The 21,719-nt window shown below is 32.5% G+C and overlaps 3 protein-coding genes across 6 annotated transcripts; 1 reads left to right on the top strand and 2 right to left on the bottom strand.

The window, feature by feature from the left end:
• Positions 1–429: 429 nt before the first annotated feature.
• On the top strand, positions 430–13,996 carry LOC130900207 (uncharacterized protein CG5098). Of its 3 annotated transcripts, none has more exons than XM_057810684.1 (7): positions 430–879; positions 6,322–6,471; positions 6,738–7,803; positions 9,168–9,608; positions 9,669–10,213; positions 12,220–12,465; positions 13,301–13,996. In XM_057810684.1, exons 2-7 carry the CDS (start codon positions 6,388–6,390, stop codon positions 13,697–13,699), a joined length of 2,781 nt encoding a protein of 926 aa, XP_057666667.1. In that variant the 5' UTR covers positions 430–879; positions 6,322–6,387; the 3' UTR covers positions 13,700–13,996. The 3 variants fall into 3 exon arrangements, with proteins under 3 accessions (XP_057666667.1, XP_057666668.1, XP_057666666.1); XM_057810685.1 differs by lacking the exon at positions 430–879 and adding an exon at positions 5,463–5,601 and having other exon boundaries at positions 12,232–12,465; XM_057810683.1 differs by lacking the exon at positions 430–879 and adding an exon at positions 5,463–5,601.
• On the bottom strand, positions 1,121–4,405 carry LOC130900215 (Golgi to ER traffic protein 4 homolog). Of its 2 annotated transcripts, none has more exons than XM_057810695.1 (5): positions 4,246–4,404; positions 4,093–4,171; positions 3,837–4,040; positions 3,475–3,782; positions 1,121–1,708 (listed from the first exon to the last, which is right to left on the bottom strand). In XM_057810695.1, the coding sequence occupies exons 1-5, from the start codon at positions 4,356–4,358 to the stop codon at positions 1,435–1,437; spliced, it is 978 nt and encodes a 325-aa protein (XP_057666678.1). In that variant the 5' UTR covers positions 4,359–4,404; the 3' UTR covers positions 1,121–1,434. The 2 variants fall into 2 exon arrangements, with proteins under 2 accessions (XP_057666678.1, XP_057666679.1); XM_057810696.1 differs by lacking the exon at positions 1,121–1,708 and adding an exon at positions 3,167–3,381 and having other exon boundaries at positions 4,246–4,405.
• A 6,665-nt stretch (positions 13,997–20,661) lies between the features above and the next one.
• Positions 20,662–21,434, bottom strand: LOC130900216 (PRKR-interacting protein 1 homolog). The gene is made up of 3 exons (XM_057810697.1): positions 21,259–21,434; positions 21,026–21,205; positions 20,662–20,977 (listed from the first exon to the last, which is right to left on the bottom strand). The coding sequence occupies exons 1-3, from the start codon at positions 21,364–21,366 to the stop codon at positions 20,699–20,701; spliced, it is 567 nt and encodes a 188-aa protein (XP_057666680.1). The 5' UTR covers positions 21,367–21,434; the 3' UTR covers positions 20,662–20,698.
• Positions 21,435–21,719: the final 285 nt, after the last annotated feature.

Here is a 21,719-nt window from a genome sequence, read left to right as displayed (position 1 = left end):
AAATACTTACTGATGGGGAAGAATGTTTTCTTTTTAAATTATCCACTTTTTTGCTCACTACACAACGTAATTGTTTATATTTTTAAAAAAATTGCTTACACCATACAAATATTCAATAAAAGGGTAATTTAAAAACATTTTAGATACCAAAAGTACCCGTTTGACCTTCAAGGCGACGCGGTATAATTTTGTTCCATTGCTTGAAATGTAACTTATTACGATTATTTTTTTTAATTAAAACTGTCATTGTAGATCCATATCTATCAAATTAAAAGTTTTTTTAAAAAATTTCTGAAAACTTTTACCGATAGATAAAGCTGGCAAGCCCGCAATAACCCGAACTAATCGCGAACATTTAGTGGGAGTAATTATCTGTCATACGGAAATGTAAACAACTTGATCTTGTAATTGCAACCATAGGTGAACCACATCCTTGGTTGTAACGACGTCGAATGTAGATTTTTCAAAAACAAGCTGGATATGCACTTTGATCAAAAATAATGTTATCAGGAAACTTAAAAACGTTACCAGGGGACTTCAGAACGTATTATTTGTTCTCACAAGATTTTCCGAGACTAAAATTGAAGTTTGAGCAAAAATAATGTTACCAGGGGACTTTAAAACGTATTACTAGTTCTCATAAGATTTTCCGAGACTATAATTGAAGTTTGAGCAAAGATAATGTTACCAGGGGATTTCAGAACGTTGTATTACTAGTTCTAACAAGATTTTCCGATACTATAATTGAAGTTTGAGTAAAAATAGTGTTACCAGGGGACTTTGGAACGTTGTGTTACTGTTTCTCACGACAATGTGCTCTAGGAATATAATTGAATTTTAAACAGTTTCAATCATAACAATTTTATGAGAAAATACCAGGTGAGTAAAATATTAGATTGATATTTTGAAAATAACCTTAAAAGAATGATTATTTTCGGTATACTTTAGATTTTAATAAGATTAATTTTGCATGGGATGTGTTAGAACAGATTTTCAGTTGGCATATGAGAAATTCCGGGAATATTTACGGTTACATCTCATCAAGGGTACATTTTATTAAGAATTGAGACGATTTCCTTTGTAAAATTTCCAGTTTATATATTGATAGAAAGACCAGGTACATTATTTGATAATTTTAATGAAATTAAAAAAAAAAACTCACAATAAATCCAAAAATTGACGTCATCTGGAAGTTCTATGCTAGCAGGATAATAAAACCACCGTAAATATATTTTAATTTGTTAAATGCAAATGTATTGTAACAATAGCTTTTCAATGGAACACCCACTATCGTACAGTAAATAAAAAAAAAATAAATAAGACCAAAAAATTGCCAATTCCGATTAGCTTATATATTAATTCAAATCAACCAAAAATGGTTAACAATTGTTTGTTTTTTTTTCTGTTGGATATTTATAATTTTGAAAGTGGTATTTAGTCCAAGTGGTCGTGCTCTATTGTCGATTTCTTCTTTGTGATTCCTGAAGTAGAAGCTCGTGGAGTATCATCATCATCGCTATCTTCATCTAATCCGCTAAGAAAATTTTCAAAAAAGTTTCCAAAGAAACTGTTGCCGTGTTGTTGAGGAGGAGGTTTCAAACCGAAGAAAATTTGACCGATTTTGTCCAAATATTGTACATAACAAGGATCCCTTTTTAAGGATGGTTCGTATTGTTCACACAATACTGCGAACGTTTGCAATTTTTTACTGCAAAAAATACATCAATTTTGATATTGCAACCAAGTTGGATACTATAAAATGTAGAGCTAAATCAACAATTTAATGAAGATTACTCGATAAGCAATCCTAGCCTTCCGGAAGAAATTTGCAGAGCAACAACTGACTAATAATTTCGATTCTGTACCAATGGAAATATTTTCTGTTGTAAAAATAAAATTAGAATGAAGAATTTTTCACTTTGGATGAAGATCTGAGTTTAACCAAAGACAAAACTGAATTTCTTAGCTCTAAATTATAATAAAATAAATTCATGATGGTTGAAATAAGCGTCTATATGTACAGAAAAGCAATGTTCTATTTTTTCCACAAAAAAAGATGTTTTTATGACATTTTCGGTATCATAAGAAAATTTATTATCGATTTATTCATATTGGTAATTGGGGCATACATTGATACTAATTTTTAAAACATAGAAAGAAGAAAATTTGACATAAGAACTCCAGAAGATTTTCCCCAACGATGGACATTGTTTTAAGTATCTTCATCTAAAGTTTCTACACTGGAATCAAATATTAAACTAAAATAAGGCATTTTTGATAGATTTGACATTAGAAAATTATCGTTTGACTTCAACTTTGTAAATCACAATATCCTTTAATGAGAAAACAGCATGGATACCACTCATGGAAGTTCTGGGGGTATTTATATTGTAGCTGGAAATTTTGGATATTTAATGGAACTGAAAGTTAACTTTTTTAAATGCCACTGATGCCACTGGAACATCAGTACAGGATTACTTCAACAAGTAACTCATCGCAGTAAAAGCTATAAACGAAGTTTAATGTAAAATAGAAAGTATAAACAGATGAGGTGAAACCGGTATTATATTAATTTTGTGAGTAAACCTATTAAAAATACTAAATATGATAATTACATAACATAGTGTTTAATTAATTTGAGAGTTTACGATATGGGGTTTTATATTACATAATAAAAAACAAATTAAGGATGATGCAATAAAAACAAGGCACAAATTTAGTTCCAACTGTACAATCTTTACACATTACAAATTTCAACTGTCAAAATCTAAATTTGAGATTGAAATATGGAGCGAATACTAAAGAATGAAAGGCTTCTGGAATCTTTCGAAACTGGTTCATGGACATTGATAAGAAAATGACCGAAGAAAGAATTATTCATCAATAATTGCTCACCACACAGAAGTTGTTAGGAATATGTTACATAATATGAAATAAAAGAAAGGATCTCATATAGATGTATTAGAAGCGATACGAATGACTGATAAAGCTTGGCTGCTACTACTATATAAAACTATGATTTTTCTTCGTCATTAATCGAATAAGAAGTTGAAGATATTTCTCTACAACCTCCTGTTCGTCCAGTAGCGCCTAGGATATGTTTCGAGGACTTTGTTACATGTAACGATGAAGTAATTTGCTGCCTTTTGTACTCAAGACAATGCTATAGATTATGAACAACTTTATTTAAATAAAACAAAATAAAAAAAAAATTACTGACATTTTTCATTAAATTTTTGTAATAAATGTGTAATTTGAATTTATGTGTGTATGTATTTGATTTTTTCCTTTCTACTCGCCCCCTCCCTAACTCCAAATCCTCTAAAACTCCATATATCAATTTTTTTCCACTCCCTTGGATTTCGAGTAATAGAAATTCTACTGTATAAACAATAATGAAGTATTACACTAAATTATTTATATTTTTGAATTAAATTAACTGAAATAAAAATATTATTTTTACAAAAGACTTACCTTTCGATAGCCTGTAACAAGAACCAAATAAAATTGAGCAACGGTAATAAATATGGCGGGCCGGATCTCAATATCCTGGGATGTTGTTCTGTATAGCTAGTGAATGTCTGATTCGCGGTACTTTTATTTTTCAAACACAAATATTGCAAAACTGTCTGCGCTATAAACAAATCAGCTTCTCCTTTGAACCCCTGACTGCGCTGAAATTCAATAAGAAGTTTTGCACATCCTTTACCGTCTTGAGAATATATAAAATGATGACGTGCCTGTGCATAACATTTTTCTTCCCAATACACAATCGCGATGTTCTGAAAAATGAATATAAATTGATTCAGTTTGTGTGTTTTGAATTGTATTATTACCCTATGTAACAATGGGTGTCCGTGGGTTGACCCTTTAGATGACCATCGTATTGCATGAGCTAAGAATGTATCTCGTTCCGGAGTGGAAGAACTTATTAGACGGAATATTCTTGTTAGTTTTGGAGACCAAGATTCGTAATCTGTATCTTCCGATTTTTCCAATACGTCTATTAATATTATACCTAGGTCAGAACCACTCAATTGCTAAAATATGCGTAAAACAGACTATATAAATAAAATTTAATATCGATAGTACCTGATCGCGTTCTAGAAATAAAACAGACCCATTATATAGCATATCTTTTAGTTCTTTATATCTTTTCTGTGCTAAATATCTGAAATTACAAGGTTATGTTTAGAAACTTCCAGAATATCGATATTAATTTCGGAAAAATCACAAAGTTATTACCTGAAATATAATGTTCTATACATTTGATGGGCTTCGTAAAAATTTCCATCTTTAACCGATTTTTCTAATTTTTCTAAAACTCTAGAAACTCCACGAACTCCTTGTGTAGCCATATTTATTTACGCAAATGTGTCGTTTTAAGTCACTTGTCTGTCAAAATTATGATATTTTGGGAATGTTTCCCTTTTAGTATTGGTAGCACTGGTTATCTCTTTAAGTAAAAATATTTATGAAAACAAAAACCAAAAAATAAAGATCATTACCGGTATTTATGAAAATTTTTCTAATCAATAGGGACTATTTTGCAAACTGGTTTAGTGTTTTTAAGTAATGACGCAACATAATTAGGTTGTTTAGTTCAACATAATAATATAAAAAATTTCTGTATAACAAGTATCACACCTCGTAAAATTTTCTAAGAAATAAATGTATCAAAAACATATAAAAATGATTAATAATAAATTGAAAAAAGCTCAATTCACTAATTTAAATAATTGAGAAGTTATGTCTAATACTACGAAAGCGGACATTTAAAGTAAATTATCAAACAAGATTTAACATCACTATCTCTCTCTCCAAATACAGGGTGTTCCAGAACAACTTCTTTATTCTAAGTCATTGAAGGAGCTATTGCAGAATTACATTTTATTTTAAAAAATATCAAGTACGATATGTTAAATTTATGATCGCGTAGCTTTAAATAAGATGATAGTTGGTATCTGTTATTTTCAAAATAATTGTATGTTGACTATAGCTTAACGAATGTTGTAAATAATTGATTTTAGATAACCCCTAGAAAAAATCTAGAGACCACTCTATCGTACTAGCCGATTTACGGCTGAACATTTTACTACTTTCTCTATCGAGTTTGCCTATCTCCAAATTCGCTGAATAAACGATATGCTAAATCGAAATAATCAAGTTGCTTCGACTCACCCTGTATACACAAGTTGTTATAAATGAAATAAATTCCGACCTTAGGACATCTAACAGTGGCGTGTTTTAATTTATAAATGCCATATATATCATTTCGGTTCCAGTACCGTATTAAGGAAAGAATACTAAATATTTTAAATGTAATTAATTTAAAAACAACTGTGTTGCAAGGTATTGAGTCATAATAATTAAAACCGAATAAATTTATCCCAATTTTTACCTAAATTCCTAGTAAACGACAAATTTGAGGTACTTAAAAACATTTTAAAAAGTAAATTTACGTTTGTTAGAAAGATGGCGCTCGCGTTTAAAAATTAAAACCGGGTCCGCCATTATTACGTTAGGCTGCTTTTATGGCCGTGCCAGAAAGATTTTATAAAATATTTTGTAGTGACCTCATAAATATAAAGTGTTTTTAAGGTGTGTGTAGAAGATTGTGTATTGTTTTTAATATAAGAAAATCTGTGTTCTCTCCAGTGCATTGTATTACGTACCGTGTTGTGTTATTTTTTTCCAACATCGATTCATCATCGTAAATGGCTACAACTCACATATTTTTCGTACACATGCAATAAGTATTTTTAAAATTTTCTTTGAAACAGGGCTTAAATTATAAATAATTGCCATTAAAAATATTTGTTTGGTTTTAGAAACCTTTAAATATGTCGTGTTCATATAACTGGGTTTTTAAATTATTGTGTAGTTTATATTTTTCTGTTTGCTTAAATTGTCTTTTTAGTTGTATTTTAACAAAACAGTAGAAAAATGTCTTTTATTAAATAACATTACTAAGAAATAACTTATGGAATTTAACTAATAATATTGTATAAACTGTCAGCTTTTATTTAATCAACTGTTAAATATCTATTCAGATATCATCCTTTTTACATATTATAAATTCTTATTTGGATATTAAGAATTGTACGCTGCTGAATTATTTAATTCATTAGAAATATTTAACGATGAATTACATATTTAGGTTGTAAATATTTTAGTTTTACAACAGATTTTCTAATTTATTTATACAAAATATTCAGTTGATTTAAACGCATTGGGGCTTGAAAATTTCTTGTTTTAAATTAGAATTTTATGTATATTAACAAGAAATACTGTGTTATGTATCAATTAAATGAATTTTAGATATGCAACCTGATTGAATAATGGGATTCTAGAGTGAAATTTACTTTTACTAATTATATAAACAAGATGTCAGGTGGACCACCTCATCATCCACATAATAGGCAGATTCCAACGTCCAACCTTGCCAATACTGCTTGGAACCATTTGCAGGTATATTTTTGTGTAAATTTACAAAATTGTTTACATACTTTGTTAAAAATGTTTTACTGTGTACATTAAACTGTTGAAAAAATAATTCTAGTTACAATAGGTTGCATTCTCTGTTTTATAATTCATATCAGAAGTGCAATAATCTCTCATCTAATCAATTTAATCAGTGAAAAACTTATTTTTTTGTAAATTTTTCATCGAGGCTTCGTTTGATGTCAACTGTAATGTAATAGTAGTAGATATTTGTATAATTTTTCATCTTACAGGTACCAAATTATTTTCCAAGACAGCCTCAAGTGGCACACATGTCAAATGAGCATTCCTTACTTCATCAACCGACATGGCACACCCCGACGACAGAAGCCTTGAAAATACATCCGCATAGTCACGTCCTAAGTGAAATGTTCAAAAATGAAACTTTATTTCCAAGAGACAGAGACTGTGTAGATTTAAGTTTGGCAAGAAACGGTAATCAAAACGGCGAACTCCCACCAGTTCCAATAAGTTTGAGTGTTAGAGATACAAATAAAATAAACAGTTTACCCCCTAGTGCTTTAGAGATACAGGCAGTAGAACTTACGAAAAGTACCAGTCCAATTGCAAAAGTCGTCACTCCAGCAATACAATCCGCTAGTCCTAATAGAAAGTCTTTAAGTCCTGGTTTGAAATCTTCTAGTCCTGGACTTAGGACCGTTCCACCATATCCAAAAACTTCTAGCCCCATATTAATATCCACAGCCTCGAATATTTTCCCACCTAGTTCCAGTATACTTTCAACTACTAGAAATATTAATCAAAATCTGGTATCAAGTTCGACTTTAAAATCTGCAAGTCCTGTTCCAAAATCCGTTAGCCCGGGACTCAAACCTTCTAGTCCTGGTATGAAACCTGCGAGTCCCGGTATAAAGTATGCCCCTAACATACAGACTTTATTTCCATCTACTACCGCAACATTAGACGTAGTAAAGACAGTTCAAAAGAGATCTAATATTAGAGTAGATTCCATATTGGAACGACTCAATCCTACCTTAGATAAAATAGTATCGGTTCAAGAAAATAAACCCGAAGAAAAACTTAATAAACCCCAAGAAGTAGAGCAAGATAAACCGGTGAGCGTTATTGTTCAACCAACGGGCAATTTCGATGATAATAGCAACTCTAGCAGTATTAATAATATACCGGCGATGTCGAATGTTAAAGATGATGATACTGTTTCTACTAATAGCAATGACGATAGTTTAGATAGTACAAAATCCCGTAGGAAACGCAAACCCAGTAAAACTATTAGAGTATCCAAAGATGAAGAGAAAACCGAAGAACCAATAGACACAGGTAAGTTCCTCTTTTTGGTTAATTAATTGAATTATTTTATATATATAATTTTTTTTTGAGGTTAATTCATTTGATTTCAGTAACTAGCAGGTTTTATTGTCATGTAAACATTCATTTTTACTAATTTCACTTTTAATAATTAATTAGGAGTAGATTATCAATTATTTTGAATTTTACGATTACTTATTGGATACATGAAAATATATTAGTATGTCAAATTATTCCTATACATTTTACAAATAAAAAAATCACTAAATTGAATATACGAGGAGTGATAAGAAAATAATATGAACGAATTTTCATAACAATATCTTGTTATACAATCAGAAAAACAGTTTTGTCATCAAATATAATTCTTTAATGACTCATTAACTTCAATTTGATGATAAGTGTCAAAGTAGCTGATTAAATGTTAAAAACTGTCTGGTTATAATGTTTTAACTTTGCGTTCAAGGGTTATTCGAAGAAAAAGACATGAAAATAGTGCATTGCTAGCCGAAGGTAGTAATTTGAAGAAGATTAAATGCGAAGAAGAACAACAAGCCACCTTTTCACTCAAAAGACTTATAGAAAAGAAAATCTAGAAAAGTGAAGAATTTTTTCTAACATATATTGATCTTAAGGTGGCTTTTGACTCTATAGAAGGTGTTAGGTACCATTCACCACGACTTAAAGGATCTATAGTGCCCCTTTTCTTTTTGAGATTCACCAGTGGTTACAGCTACACATATGGGATGACTCCTAAGTACCTCGAAGTGTTACTTTGTGTTTTAGATTTTGTGTTTGTGTTTCAACCATCCAATATGAGTGATTATGTTGAGAATTTAGAAGCGAAAAGTCCACAAGTTTCTCGTGAATCTAAAAGTTACAAATATTGTTGGTTATTTGGTGTTAAAATCTTCCGGAGCTTCGAAATGTATCTTTTTGGAGCGCAGACGGTTCGAAGCTAAGGAATGAGCTGGATTGGGTATTTTTTTTGGACCATACCTCAGTAACTGTGGAAGTTAAAATGATTGGGAGCATTACCGGACCTTTATTCTACACCTTATTGACAATATTCGACAAAATCAGATGACTTGTGTTGATTTTGTGACTGCCAGTGTATATTTTACATAGTAATCAGGAGGCTGAGCTGCCACAAAGTATAGCGATCAATGTTTCAGTACAATAAATGCTGAAACGAAAAAAAAATATTTATCAGAATCGATTTTTCGCAAAGATACCAATACCAGAATTTTATTTTTGTTTTTTATATTTTTACAACTGTCATTTAACACAAATAAACAAATTGTTATCAGTGTCATGAATATTAATCGTTTGTAAAAATTAATTTATGACAAATTAAAATTGATAATCTGTTTTAGATGCCCCGATTAAAGAAGCCGCAGAAGAGAAAGATCCAATTAGTGTGATGGGAGAGATGTTGGAAGACGGTAAAAATCTGGATAAAGAAGAATTACCGAGTGATCTTGATGAATTGATTCCGGCGAAGGCTAGACGTAAAACTTCATCGGAATCAGAAACCATAGATGACATAGCAGCTATGGTACAAGAAGGTCTGATAGAAAAAGAACAAAAACAGCAAAAGTGCTCGGAAAATATCGTAGAGGAACCGAAACTCGATACCGAAGCCAAACCGATATCTGTAAGCGTTATCAAAACAAAGGAAAATCTTACTGAAGTTTTATCGGATAATAGCAGCAGTATTCCTGTTTCATCTGCCCCCCCTGTCGCTACACTGGCCGCCAAAAAAGCCAACACACATTTTGTAGAAGTAGAAAATAAATTGGAAGAAATGTTTGCAGGTACGATTAATATTTTTAACATATTTATATACAGTTTAATAAACGAATTTCGTTTAATAGGAATTGAAGATTCAAGCGATCCGGTTAAATCGACGAATATCGATTTGGAAGATTCCAAAATTGAAGACCCTTTATTGAAACTCGACGACCCCTTGCCGTCTAATAACGAACCCAAAGAAGAACCTAAAGACCAGTCGGTGGAAGGTGAAGAACCCAATGTCGAGGAACAGATCGGTTTTACGGAAGAAAAAAAATCGCAACCAAAGAAACCGAAACGTATACAAGGTTCAGAATCGACGCCGAAGAAAAAGAAGGCGAGTAATAAGTCGAAGGGCCAACCGAAAATCGGAAATAGTAATAAGAAAACGGCTAAACAAAAAACAGGGGGGAAAATAGACCAGGGGGTATCTAAAGATATTTACGCTTACGATTCCGGTAGTAATACCAGTTCGACGAAATCCAGAGGTCCTTTTATACAAATCAAGGGTCCCAGGGATTCGCCTTTATCTGTTAACGTGATCAACTCTGCAGCCAATGAAGAAGACGGCGAAAGAAAATTACCCAAATCCAAAAAGTTCCACGACGATACGGAATATAGACACAAGGTATTTTTCCCCATAAACTTTTATCATTTTCTTGACTAATCCTCCCTGTATAGTATCCTTTTGGAATTTATCTGAAATTTTTGTAGGAAATTCGAAAAAAAAAGCATCAATAATCAATAATTAGTTCGAAATAAGGTTCGAGATGCTCAATCTGTGTCTTATTCTTTCTGATACCCTTCCTACCGGTACATACACTACAGCGAGATTCAGAATTAATTACATAGCCGTCATGGGACATGTTTTCATTGCTCGAAAGATTATCCCTCATAGGTTACTTCTGCTACTCACTCTGTATTAGTCGTACAAACCTTCAGCTGATCTTATTCTTTTGTGTTGCAAACGTTTAGCTCGTCTTGGTGCAGCAAGCCTTCGCCTGGACTTGGTTTTGATAGCCTTCAACTGGTCTTGGTGCTACAAACCTCTTGCTGGCTTGGTCTTGGTTTTGTATGACTTCTGTTGGCTTGGTCTTGGTGCTACAAACCTTCAGCTGATCTTATTCTTTTGTGTTGCAAACGTTTAGCTCATCTTGGTGCAGCAAACCTTCACTTGGACTTGGTTTTGATAGCCTTCAACTGGTCTTGGTGCTACAAGCCTTTTGCTAGCTTGGTCTTGGTGCTACAAACCTTCAGCTGATCTTGATCTTTTGTGTTGCAAACGTTTAGCTTGTCTTGGTGCAGCAAGCCTTCGCCAGGTCTTGGTTTTGATAGTCTTCAATTGATCTTGGTGCTAAAAGCCTTTTGCTAACTTGGTTTGGTTTTGTGAGACTTCTCCTGGCTTGCTCTTGGTGCTACAAACCTTCAGCTGATCTTGATCTTTTGTGTTGCAAACGTTTAGCTCATCTTGATGCAGCAAACCTTCACTTGGACTTGGTTTTGATAGCCTTCAACTGGTCTTGGTGCTACAAACCTTCAGCTGATCTTGATCTTTTGTGTTGCAAACGTTTAGCTCATCTTGATGCAGCAAGCCTTCACCTGGACTTGGTTTTGCTAGCCTTCAACTGGTCTTGGTGCTACAAACCTCTTGCTGGCTTGGTCTTGGTTTTGTATGACTTCTGTTGGCTTGGTCTTGGTGCTACAAACCTTCAGCTGATCTTGATCTTTTGTGTTGCAAACGTTTAGCTCGTCCTGGTGCAGCAAACCTTCACCTGGACTTGGTTTTGATAGCCTTCAACTGGTCTTGGTGCTACAAGCCTCTTGCTAGCTTGGGCTTGGTTTTGTATGACTTCTCCTGGCTTGGTCTTGATGCTACAAACCTTCAGCTGATCTTGATCTTTTGTGTTGCAAACGTTTAGCTCATCTTGATGCAGCAAACCTTCACTTGGACTTGGTTTTGATAGCCTTCAACTGGTCTTGGTGCTACAAACCTTCAGCTGATCTTGATCTTTTGTGTTGCAAACGTTTAGCTCATCTTGATGCATCAAGCCTTCGCCAGGTCTTGGTTTTGATAGTCTTCAATTGATCTTGGTGCTAAAAGCCTTTTGCTAACTTGGTTTGGTTTTGTGAGACTTCAGATAGATCGAATTTGGTGCTGGCAGCCTTTTACTGACTCGATCTTGGTATTATGAAACTTCAGCTGGTCTTATTTTTGGTGCTACAAGCTTTCTGTTGGGTCTTAGTGTTGTAAGACTTCAGCTGGTTTGGTCTTATTACGAAATTTCAGCTGGTCTTGACGCTGTAAGTCTTCAGATGATCTTGGTGCTACAAGCTTTCTGCTAACTAGGTCTTGGTGCCTTAAGCATTCAGCTGGTCTTGTTCTTGATGCTGTAAACCTCCAGCTTGGCTCGGTGCTTCGTCTTGTTATTATGAAACTTCAACTGGTCTTGGTGCTACCAACCTTCAGCTGGCTTGGGCTTGTTACTTCTGGTGATTTTATTCTATTTCTAATAATCTATGTTGAAGCAAAATTATTTTACCAAAATTGATAATAAATTAATGAACTTGTCTATTTTTGAAGTGGACATTTCATTAATTCTAGTATCACTATTTTGTTGATGATAATATTGTTAGGTTCGTTCCAAGGGGCTACATTCCAGCACGCTCAGCAACAAGTATGATGCGCAGACGCGAGACGCCACGTGGATATGCGCGTTTTGTAAAAGAGGACCGCACGCCAGCCAATTGACAGGACCAACTTTTGACAGGAATATCGAACCACCCGGTGATCTTTTCGGTCCTTACTTTATTACCACGCAGTGTCCAGAATTTGAAAGGCGATTGGACGATCCGTACGATAGACAATTCAAAAGTAAAAAAGTGAGTAATTTTTCTTATCATTAGGTATAAACAAAATTCAGGTCTATCCAATTTTTACTTTGTTTTTCCTAAGAAGTCGTTTCAGTTCAAAAAATTTTAGATATTCTTCATTGTAACCCTATCTGTGGATCCAAATGTTCAACTCTATCCTGTATCAGTAGTTTTTAGTCTCATTGTATATATTCGATACTAAATTTGTAATTTTTTTACGTAACGAAAGCTCTGAATGAACCATCTTTCAATTTTTCTTGAAAACTCAGTTCGTGTTACTGAAAATTTGTTTTCTGAAAAAGTCCTTTCAGTTTATTTTCTAACCAATTTCCTATATGTTTCAACAGCAGTTGATCCTGATTTTTGACTCTCTACCGTATGAATAATTTCTGATATACATATCGAATCATCCCATTACGTTATACCCTGTATGAAACATCCCTAATTTGCAATTTTTTTAGATAACCAAACCGTTTGTTAAAGCAGCTTCTAGTTTTTCCTGTATATATGCCAGAACAGTTTATTTTTCTGAAAATTTGTCTTCTGGAGCATATTTCATGACAGTTGTTGCACCTTTTACCTGCTCTAACAACAGTTGATCCTTAGTTTTGACTCTCTACCGTACCAATAATTACTGATATACATATCGAATCATCCCATAACCGTTTGATAAAGCAGATTCTATTTTTCTCTGTACATTATTCTGAAAATTTATTTTCTGAGGAAGTCGTTTCAGTTCCGACAATTTTTTAATTATTTCCCATGACAACTGCTAGTAGCTCTAACTGATTTTTGACTTGTACATTGTGTTGTACCCTATATGTTATTAAGTAATTTTTTTTAGGTAACGAAAGCCCTTGATGAAGCAGCACTGGTAACCAAAGGTAAAAAATCCAAACGGAAACATTCCGATAGTGACTGTATGTCGGAAAGCGAATTATCTGATATATATTTGGGTATAACGGAAACTTCAAATAAGACATACGAAATTTGGGCGCACGAAGACTGTATCGTGTGGTCTAACGGTACTTATCTAATTGGACCTAAAATCGTAGGACTCGAAGCCGCAGTTTGGACTAGTTGTAACGTTACGTGTAAATCGTGTCATTTGAAAGGAGCCAATATATTGTGTTTTAGACGGGGGTGTTTGAACGCTATGCATATTTGTTGTGCCAGAAGCGAAGGCTGGCAATTTTCGGAAAGTAATTTCAAGGTGTATTGTCAGGAACATCGGGTTCCATGACAAAATCATCAATAAGTGTTGAAATTTCATAAAGAAAAGAAAATTTAGCAACCGTTCCTATTATTTTTTTTTAACTTAATGAATTATCAAAATTTTTTGGAAAAATTTAATTATTTCATTGAAAGTTTGCTACAATTTTTTCCTTTATGGATTTTTTTATCTTGTGGAAACTGAATTATCTTAAACTCAGATTTGAGGTTAATTGTGATGGTATTTTGTAGTTTAGACCAAGTCGGTTTTTTTCTTAAGTCTTTTTATTTTGAAAATAGTGTGTTATAATAGATTTTTTTAACCGTTGCCAAGTTGTATTATTTTATGCTACTATTTTGTATCATTAAATGATAGTAAAGATATTAATCATTTCGATCAGTTTTATGGATTTTTAAAACGGTGTTTAAACTCGAAGAATAATGTGGAAACCGAAAAAATTGAAAAATTATAATCAGATAAGGATAGAAATAATCAGTTTTTCAAAAAAATACTACAAGAACTCAAAATAAATTCCATTTTTGAGAAAATATAACAAATATATTCACTTTTATAGACAAATTTCTCTTTAAATAGTTTTTTCAATCACTTTTCCACATTTCTTCGAATGTAAAACTATCAACGGGTAAATTTAGATTATTTATAACAGAATTTGTACCATTACATTATTTTATTCATAAATATTGTTTGAATTTGATTACTTTTGCATTAGATATTTTCTTTTCCATAGAAAATTGTTAAATTTTATTATCTCAAAATGTATGTTGCAAAACAATTGAAATGATCACACTGTTCTTCGAGTTGACTCAGCAATGGAATTTTATATATCATCCTTTACAATAAATTTTATTGTCAATACAAAAAAAAATACTTCTTGTCTATTGAGTAGTTTGAAAATATATCATAGAAATAGAATAACACTCAATAGACAACTTAATATTTCATTAACTATTTTTTTAATCAGTCCTGTTTGGGCGTTTCATATAAAAAATCCTCTTCAACTCATATTTTAGTTTTTAAGTTGGTAGGTTTTGAAGAAGAGGCCCTCCATTGAGATAGCCATTGTTTTACCACAATTCGCTAGCTTCTAATTGGTGTTTAAGCGCCTCCCTCTATTAAAAAAATCTACTACGACTAGGCTTTCTAGTTTTCTATGTTATTTGATCCTGCAGGAGCTATTTCCATTAAGACAGTCCCATTTTCACCCGGAGTCTTATTCTTCTGCTAAGACAAGTTCTGGAGAAGCTTCCTCTATTAAAAAAAGACTATTCATTGCTCTAGCATTCTAGTTTTTTTCATTATTAGATCCTGCAGTAGCTATTTCCATTGAGAAAGTCTTATTTTCACCTGGAGTCATAATCTTCTGCATAGATAGGTCCTGGAGGAGTTTCCTTTATCGAAAAAGCATCTTCTTACCTCTAGCATTCTAGTCCATTGATTCTACAATAACTATTTCCATTGAGAAAGTCTCATTTTCATCCGGAGTCTTATTCTTCTGCGTAGACAGGTCCTGGAGAAGCTTCCTCTATTAAAAAAAGGCTATTCATTGCTCTAGCATTCTAGTTTTTTTCATTATTAGATCCTGCAGTAGCTATTTCCATTGAGAAAGTCTTATTTTCACTTGGAGTCATAATCTTCTGCATAGATAGGTCCTGGAGGAGCTTCCTTTATCGAAAAAGCATCTTCTTACCTCTAGCATTCTAGTCCATTGATTCTACAATAACTATTTCCATTGAGAAAGTCTTATTTTCACCTGGAGTCATAATCTTCTGCATAGATAGGTCCTGGAGGAGCTTCCTTTATCGAAAAAGCATCTTCTTACCTCTAGCATTCTAGTCCATTGATTCTACAATAACTATTTCCATTGAGAAAGTCTCATTTTCATCCGAAGTCTTATTCTTCTGCTTAGACAGGTCCTGGAGGAGCTTCCTCTATTAAAAAAAGGCTATTCATTGCTCTAGCATTCTAGTTTTTTTCATTATTAGATCCTGCAGTAGCTATTTCCATTGAGAAAATCTTATTTTCACTTGGAGTCATAATCTTCTGCATAGATAGGTCCTGGAGGAGCTTCCTTTATTGAACAAGCATCTTCTTACCTCTAGCATTCTAGTCCATTGATTCTACAATAACTATTTCCATTGAGAAAGTCTCATTTTCATCCGCAGTCTTATTCTTCTGCGTAGACAGGTCCTGGAGAAGCTTCCTCTATTAAAAAAAGGCTATTCATTGCTCTAGCATTCTAGTTTTTTTCATTATTAGATCCTGCAGTAGCTATTTCCATTGAGAAAATCTTATTTTCACTTGGAGTCATAATCTTCTGCATAGATAGGTCCTGGAGGAGCTTCCTTTATTGAACAAGCATCTTCTTACCTCTAGCATTCTAGTCCATTGATTCTACAATAACTATTTCTATTGAGAAAGTCTCATTTTCATCCGAAGTCTTATTCTTCTGCTTAGACAGGTCCTGGAGGAGCTTCCTCTATTAAAAAAAGGCTATTCATTGCTCTAGCATTCTAGTTTTTTTCATTATTAGATCCTGCAGTAGCTATTTCCATTGAGAAAATCTTATTTTCACTTGGAGTCATAATCTTCTGCATAGATAGGTCCTGGAGGAGCTTCCTTTATTGAACAAGCATCTTCTTACCTCTAGCATTCTAGTCCATTGATTCTACAATAACTATTTCCATTGAGAAAGTCTCATTTTCATCCGCAGTCTTATTCTTCTGCGTAGACAGGTCCTGGAGAAGCTTCCTCTATTAAAAAAAGGCTATTCATTGCTCTAGCATTCTAGTTTTTTTCATTATTAGATCCTGCAGTAGCTATTTCCATTGAGAAAATCTTATTTTCACTTGGAGTCATAATCTTCTGCATAGATAGGTCCTGGAGGAGCTTCCTTTATTGAACAAGCATCTTCTTACCTCTAGCATTCTAGTCCATTGATTCTACAATAACTATTTCTATTGAGAAAGTCTCATTTTCATCCGAAGTCTTATTCTTCTGCTTAGACAGGTCCTGGAGGAGCTTCCTCTATTAAAAAAAGGCTATTCATTGCTCTAGCATTCTAGTTTTTTTCATTATTAGATCCTGCAGTAGCTATTTCCATTGAGAAAATCTTATTTTCACTTGGAGTCATAATCTTCTGCATAGATAGGTCCTGGAGGAGCTTCCTTTATTGAACAAGCATCTTCTTACCTCTAGCATTCTAGTCCATTGATTCTACAATAACTATTTCTATTGAGAAAGTCTCATTTTCATCCGAAGTCTTATTCTTCTGCTTAGACAGGTCCTGGAGGAGCTTCCTCTATTAAAAAAAGGCTATTCATTGCTCTAGCATTCTAGTTTTTTTCATTATTAGATCCTGCAGTAGCTATTTCCATTGAGAAAGTCTTATTTTCACTTGGAGTCATAATCTTCTGCATAGATAGGTCCTGGAGGAGCTTCCTTTATTGAACAAGCATCTTCTTACCTCTAGCATTCTAGTCCATTGATTCTACAATAACTATTTCTATTGAGAAAGTCTCATTTTCATCCGAAGTCTTATTCTTCTGCTTAGACAGGTCCTGGAGGAGCTTCCTCTATTAAAAAAAGGCTATTCATTGCTCTAGCATTCTAGTTTTTTTCATTATTAGATCCTGCAGTAGCTATTTCCATTGAGAAAGTCTTATTTTCGCTTGGAGTCATAATCTTCTGCATAGATAGGTCCTGGAGGAGCTTCCTTTATCGAAAAAGCATCTTCTTACCTCTAGCATTCTAGTCCATTGATTCTACAATAACTATTTCCATTGAGAAAGTCTCATTTTCATCCGGAGTCTTATTCTTCGGCTTAGACAGGTCCTGGAGGAGCTTCCTCTTTGCTCTAGCATTCTAATATTTTGTGTTTTGACTAAGAAAGTATCTTTTTCACCTTCTGTGGTAATTGGTCCTTAATGAGTTTTCTTCACCTAGAAAGCTTTTTATTTATCTCATATTTTTGATATTTTTCTCTTTTGTGTTAATCGATCCTGTTTCTATTAACAAAATATCCTTTTTTCTGTGGCTCCTGTAGGAGCTTTCTTTATAGAAAGCCTGTTTCTCGCCAAATTAAGAAGATCCTTCAGGAGCTTCCTTGGTTGTAATTCAATATCTATTTTAATTTATTTAAATATTTTATTATTGAAATTAATATTTTTAGATGATGACGATGATGAATAATATCATTGAGTAATTCTATTTCTGTAATTCAATTGTATATTTTGTCAATTTTTTTTTAAATTCTTCATTTTACTGATGACAGATGCTTTAAAAATGTAATTAATTTTTTAGTCTTAAACCGGTCGCTAAATATACAATTTTTTTTACAAAAATCATGTAGAATATGAGTTTTACTATTTTTTTGTCAATTTACCATTTGCAGTTTTGTCCTATTTGTAATACACTGCCTGCCAATAATAAGGTATGTCTTCGTACATGTTAACTACCTCCATCGGTTATTTCTACACCAATTACCGATACTTTTTCCTTAATTTTGTTTTGAATTGTCTAGGTGAATTAACACCTTTCAAAAACATTAGATGTGCAGTTAGGTTAACAAAACCGTCTGCAAATTTGCCATCTTCTGATGGTATCTTACCTATTAAGGTCTCATCTTCATCATTTTTTAAACTCAGAGCCTCATGGTCAACACCAACTGTTCTATTTTGTTATAATATAGACCCAGTAGTTCTAATGTACCGATAATTTCATTAGAATACTGGTTAGTTGGTATTGTAAAAGCTGTCTCTAATGAAGAATCACCTAATTCCACTGGTGTTGAAGTCTGCTACGTTTGTAGATCTAGTATGAGCACTCTACATTGAAAAAGCTCCTTCTTCACCTCATTTCAATCACGTTTTGGGGCTCTGTGTTATTTTATGAGAAGCTTTCTTCATTCATTTTATAGCCAGTGATTCTATTCAACTCAACGGCTCTATTTTATTGTAATATGGACATAGTAGTTCAAATGTACCAAACATTTCATTCGGATACTAGTAAATTGGTCTTGTAGAAGAAGCTTTCTCCATTGTTTTAAAATCCACTGGTTCTGTTCCAACCCCTACAGCTCAATTTTATTATAAAGTTGATAGTTCATTAGTTCTAATGTCCTAATAATATAATTTCCTTGGACATCCTATTGGTTTTTCTCCGTTCATAATTATATAAACAAATTTGCGACTGCGTTTTAAACCTAAAAATTTATCATATCATTAGGCATCTGTTGGATGTATTAAAATTTTATTTGTGTTGCTTCGTTAACTAATTTGTATGTAGAAATGCACCACTTTTAATTTTTAAATCACCGGGAATAATTTTTATTTCAAATGAAAAAATATATTTTAGTAAAAACGGAGCTCGTTAACGAAGGGTAATAGATTGTTTTAAATGTTACATTTCCACCAATTCTTCAACCCCTTCTAAATAACTTACTGAATGATACGTAACTGAATTATTCTTTTCGGTACTATAAATTTACTAGGTACGAACTACTTATCACTAGAATTATTTATTCAAAGTAATTTTATAGTTTTAGTAGTCTTGAAGTTTAAAAGCACAAATAACATAAAAAAAATGTGATAGTAGAGTCAAAATTATGTAATATGAAAAGGCTAGAAGTAGAAAGTGTTCGGAAAAAGAAAAATCAGAACTGATGGGGAAATTTTAAACAATTCCAATTAGAAAAAGTATAGACTGCAACAATAATTGGAAAAGTGGTGAACTTTTTATAAAACGGGTTCCGTTTTTGCTCGTTATTGTTGATAAAAAAATAGTAGTGGCAAAAATTGGGTGTGGGGTATTTAACTGTATTACTTGTATAAAGAAACTTTTAACATAAAAAAATTTATTTGTACTTGCAACTACCTATATATATAGTTTAGATATTAGTGATGTTTATAATACTTTTTTAATTAGTAACAATATGTAAAAAAAATTACGCTTATTTTTTGTATCATATTTTCCAAGAACAAAAAAATACTCTTAATAATTGTATATCTATCTTGTAAGTTTGTCTTATATAGGTAGTTACCTGTCTCCAAAAAAGAAATGTGTACATTATGTAAATACCTAAATTTATGATTTGGGCAGATTAATTAAATTAATAAACTGGATAAAAAGTGTTTCTTTTAAATCAAAACCTATATATTAAGTTTAATTAATTAATTGATATATTAGAGCAAAGACTGGAAGCTAGGACAACGAACGATGGTTGGAGATGAGTCGAATTGAAAAAAAAGGATAGGAATAACCCTCTTTTTTTACCTAATTCAACGGTTGTTAAAATCCACTACGTTTGTAGATCTAGTAGAAGCTCCCTACATTGAAAAAGCTACTTCTTCACCTCATTTCAATTTAGTTTAAGGGCTCTGTAATATTTGACGAGAAGCTTTCTCTATTGCTTTTATAGCCAGTGATTCTCTTCAACCCCAACTGCTCTATTTTGTTGTAATATGGACATAGTAGTTCAAATGTACCGAACATTTCATTAGGGGACCTATAGATACTTTCTTTTGAAAAAGGCTCATTTTGCTGAAATTTTAGTTTTCTAGATACTTCATTGAGAAAACTATTTTTCCATCTTATTGTGCTGCCGTTTTAGTTAGTCCTGTAGGAGCTTTCTTTAATGAAAAATCCTCTTCTTTACCTCATTTCACTGGTGTTGAAGTCTATAACATTTCTAGATATAGAAGGAGCTCCTTAGTAGTTCTAATGTTCCGGCAATTTCACTAGGAGACTGGTTAGTTAGTGTACATAGTAGTTCTAATGTACCGAAAATTTCTTTAGGGAGACTAGTTAGTTAATTCTGTATGAGCTTTCTGGATTTGGAGAGGTCGAGATGGATTTGGAAAGAATGGGGGTGAATAATTGAAAAAAAAAGCTATGAATTACCGAAAATGAAGTGGTATATAAAGTGAAAATGTAATAAGAAAAGGACCGACTCTCCTATGAAAAAAAAAATCTCATTTTGATATCAAACTTATTAAATGTATTTTAACATAATCAATTTTCAATACTTTCATTTTGTACACTGTCCTGTTCAACTACACTGTCCTGTTCAACAATTTCACTAGTCTGCATTGCCTCAGATGGCTTATCCTCTTCTTCAGAATTATCTTCGCTGCTTTCAGATGCTGATGATTCCTTTTTTTGTGATTTAATTGGTTTTTTCTTTCTCTTTTGTTTTTTCTTTAGCCTTTTTAGTCGTTTTTTTGCAGTTCGTTCTTCAGCAAGTTTCCTATTTTCTTCGATTTTTTTGTGATATTCTTCATCTAATTTTTCCTAAAATCATAATGCATAATTTGAGGCATTGTGTATTATGTATCTTACCATATGAGCTTTTTCTTGCATATATTTTTGTCTAGCGTACTCTTTTCTTCTGAGGTGTCTATATACATGAAATTCACCAGAGCCGGCACCCGCGCTGGACCCCATTACATTTCTTACAAAATCAGGCACGTTTGGAACACCTCGTTCTTTTGGTCTCTCTGGAATAATTACCGGTTTATCCTAAAAATTCAAAAGTTATTTAACAATTATTTTCATATCGTATCGTATTTTACAGGATTTTTCATCAATTTTTCAAGTTTTAATCTTTGTAAATCTGTACAATTTCTAATTATAATTGGCTTAGGTTCATCTTTATCATCTGTGTCCGTATCTCCACCCATGATGGAAATTTATTCTGTTAATTCGAGGATAATTTTCATAATAAAACCTATTTTCCAGGTTATAAGTCATGGTCTTCTTTTTTATTTTTTGTACTAATCCCTGTTTATATCGACGTTTAGCAACTAAATACTTCAATTTATAAATCTTAAATCCTAATTATTAAATATAATATTGGATAAATAAACTAGTAAAACATATTTAATTTAATAAATTTCAATAGTGAACCACCCCGTGTGCTCTGTAGTTAAGAACGTATTTACACAGACATTTACTTCTTACTGTATTTTGTATCGTTATTTTGCAAGATAAATAAACCAATTTAATTGTTATGATTGATATAATTAATTTGATT

Source organism: Diorhabda carinulata, chromosome 12 (assembly GCF_026250575.1).
Source record: "Diorhabda carinulata isolate Delta chromosome 12, icDioCari1.1, whole genome shotgun sequence".
In the NCBI taxonomy this organism is placed as follows: domain Eukaryota; kingdom Metazoa; phylum Arthropoda; class Insecta; order Coleoptera; family Chrysomelidae; genus Diorhabda; species Diorhabda carinulata.
This window is presented reverse-complemented; position numbering and strand designations above follow the sequence as displayed.

What these genes read in the sequence shown, in the direction of transcription:
- LOC130900215 (XM_057810695.1), bottom strand. Translation starts at nt 4,358, where the DNA reads ATGGCTACACAAGGAGTTCGTGGAGTTTCTAGAGTTTTAGAAAAATTA. An exon ending in TATAGAACATTATATTTCAG is followed by an intron (nt 4,172 to 4,245) that starts GTAATAACTTTG and finishes TTGTAATTTCAG; the next exon opens with ATATTTAGCACAGAAAAGAT. An exon ending in TTGTTACAGGCTATCGAAAG is followed by an intron (nt 1,709 to 3,474) that starts GTAAGTCTTTTG and finishes TATTTTTTGCAG; the next exon opens with TAAAAAATTGCAAACGTTCG.
- LOC130900207 (XM_057810684.1), top strand. Translation starts at nt 6,388, where the DNA reads ATGTCAGGTGGACCACCTCATCATCCACATAATAGGCAGATTCCAACG. An exon ending in ATTGGAAGAAATGTTTGCAG is followed by an intron (nt 9,609 to 9,668) that starts GTACGATTAATA and finishes TTCGTTTAATAG; the next exon opens with GAATTGAAGATTCAAGCGAT. An exon ending in ATACGGAATATAGACACAAG is followed by an intron (nt 10,214 to 12,219) that starts GTATTTTTCCCC and finishes TAATATTGTTAG; the next exon opens with GTTCGTTCCAAGGGGCTACA.
- LOC130900216 (XM_057810697.1), bottom strand. Translation starts at nt 21,366, where the DNA reads ATGGGTGGAGATACGGACACAGATGATAAAGATGAACCTAAGCCAATT. An exon ending in AAAAATTGATGAAAAATCCT is followed by an intron (nt 21,206 to 21,258) that starts GTAAAATACGAT and finishes TTGAATTTTTAG; the next exon opens with GATAAACCGGTAATTATTCC. An exon ending in TGCAAGAAAAAGCTCATATG is followed by an intron (nt 20,978 to 21,025) that starts GTAAGATACATA and finishes TTATGATTTTAG; the next exon opens with GAAAAATTAGATGAAGAATA.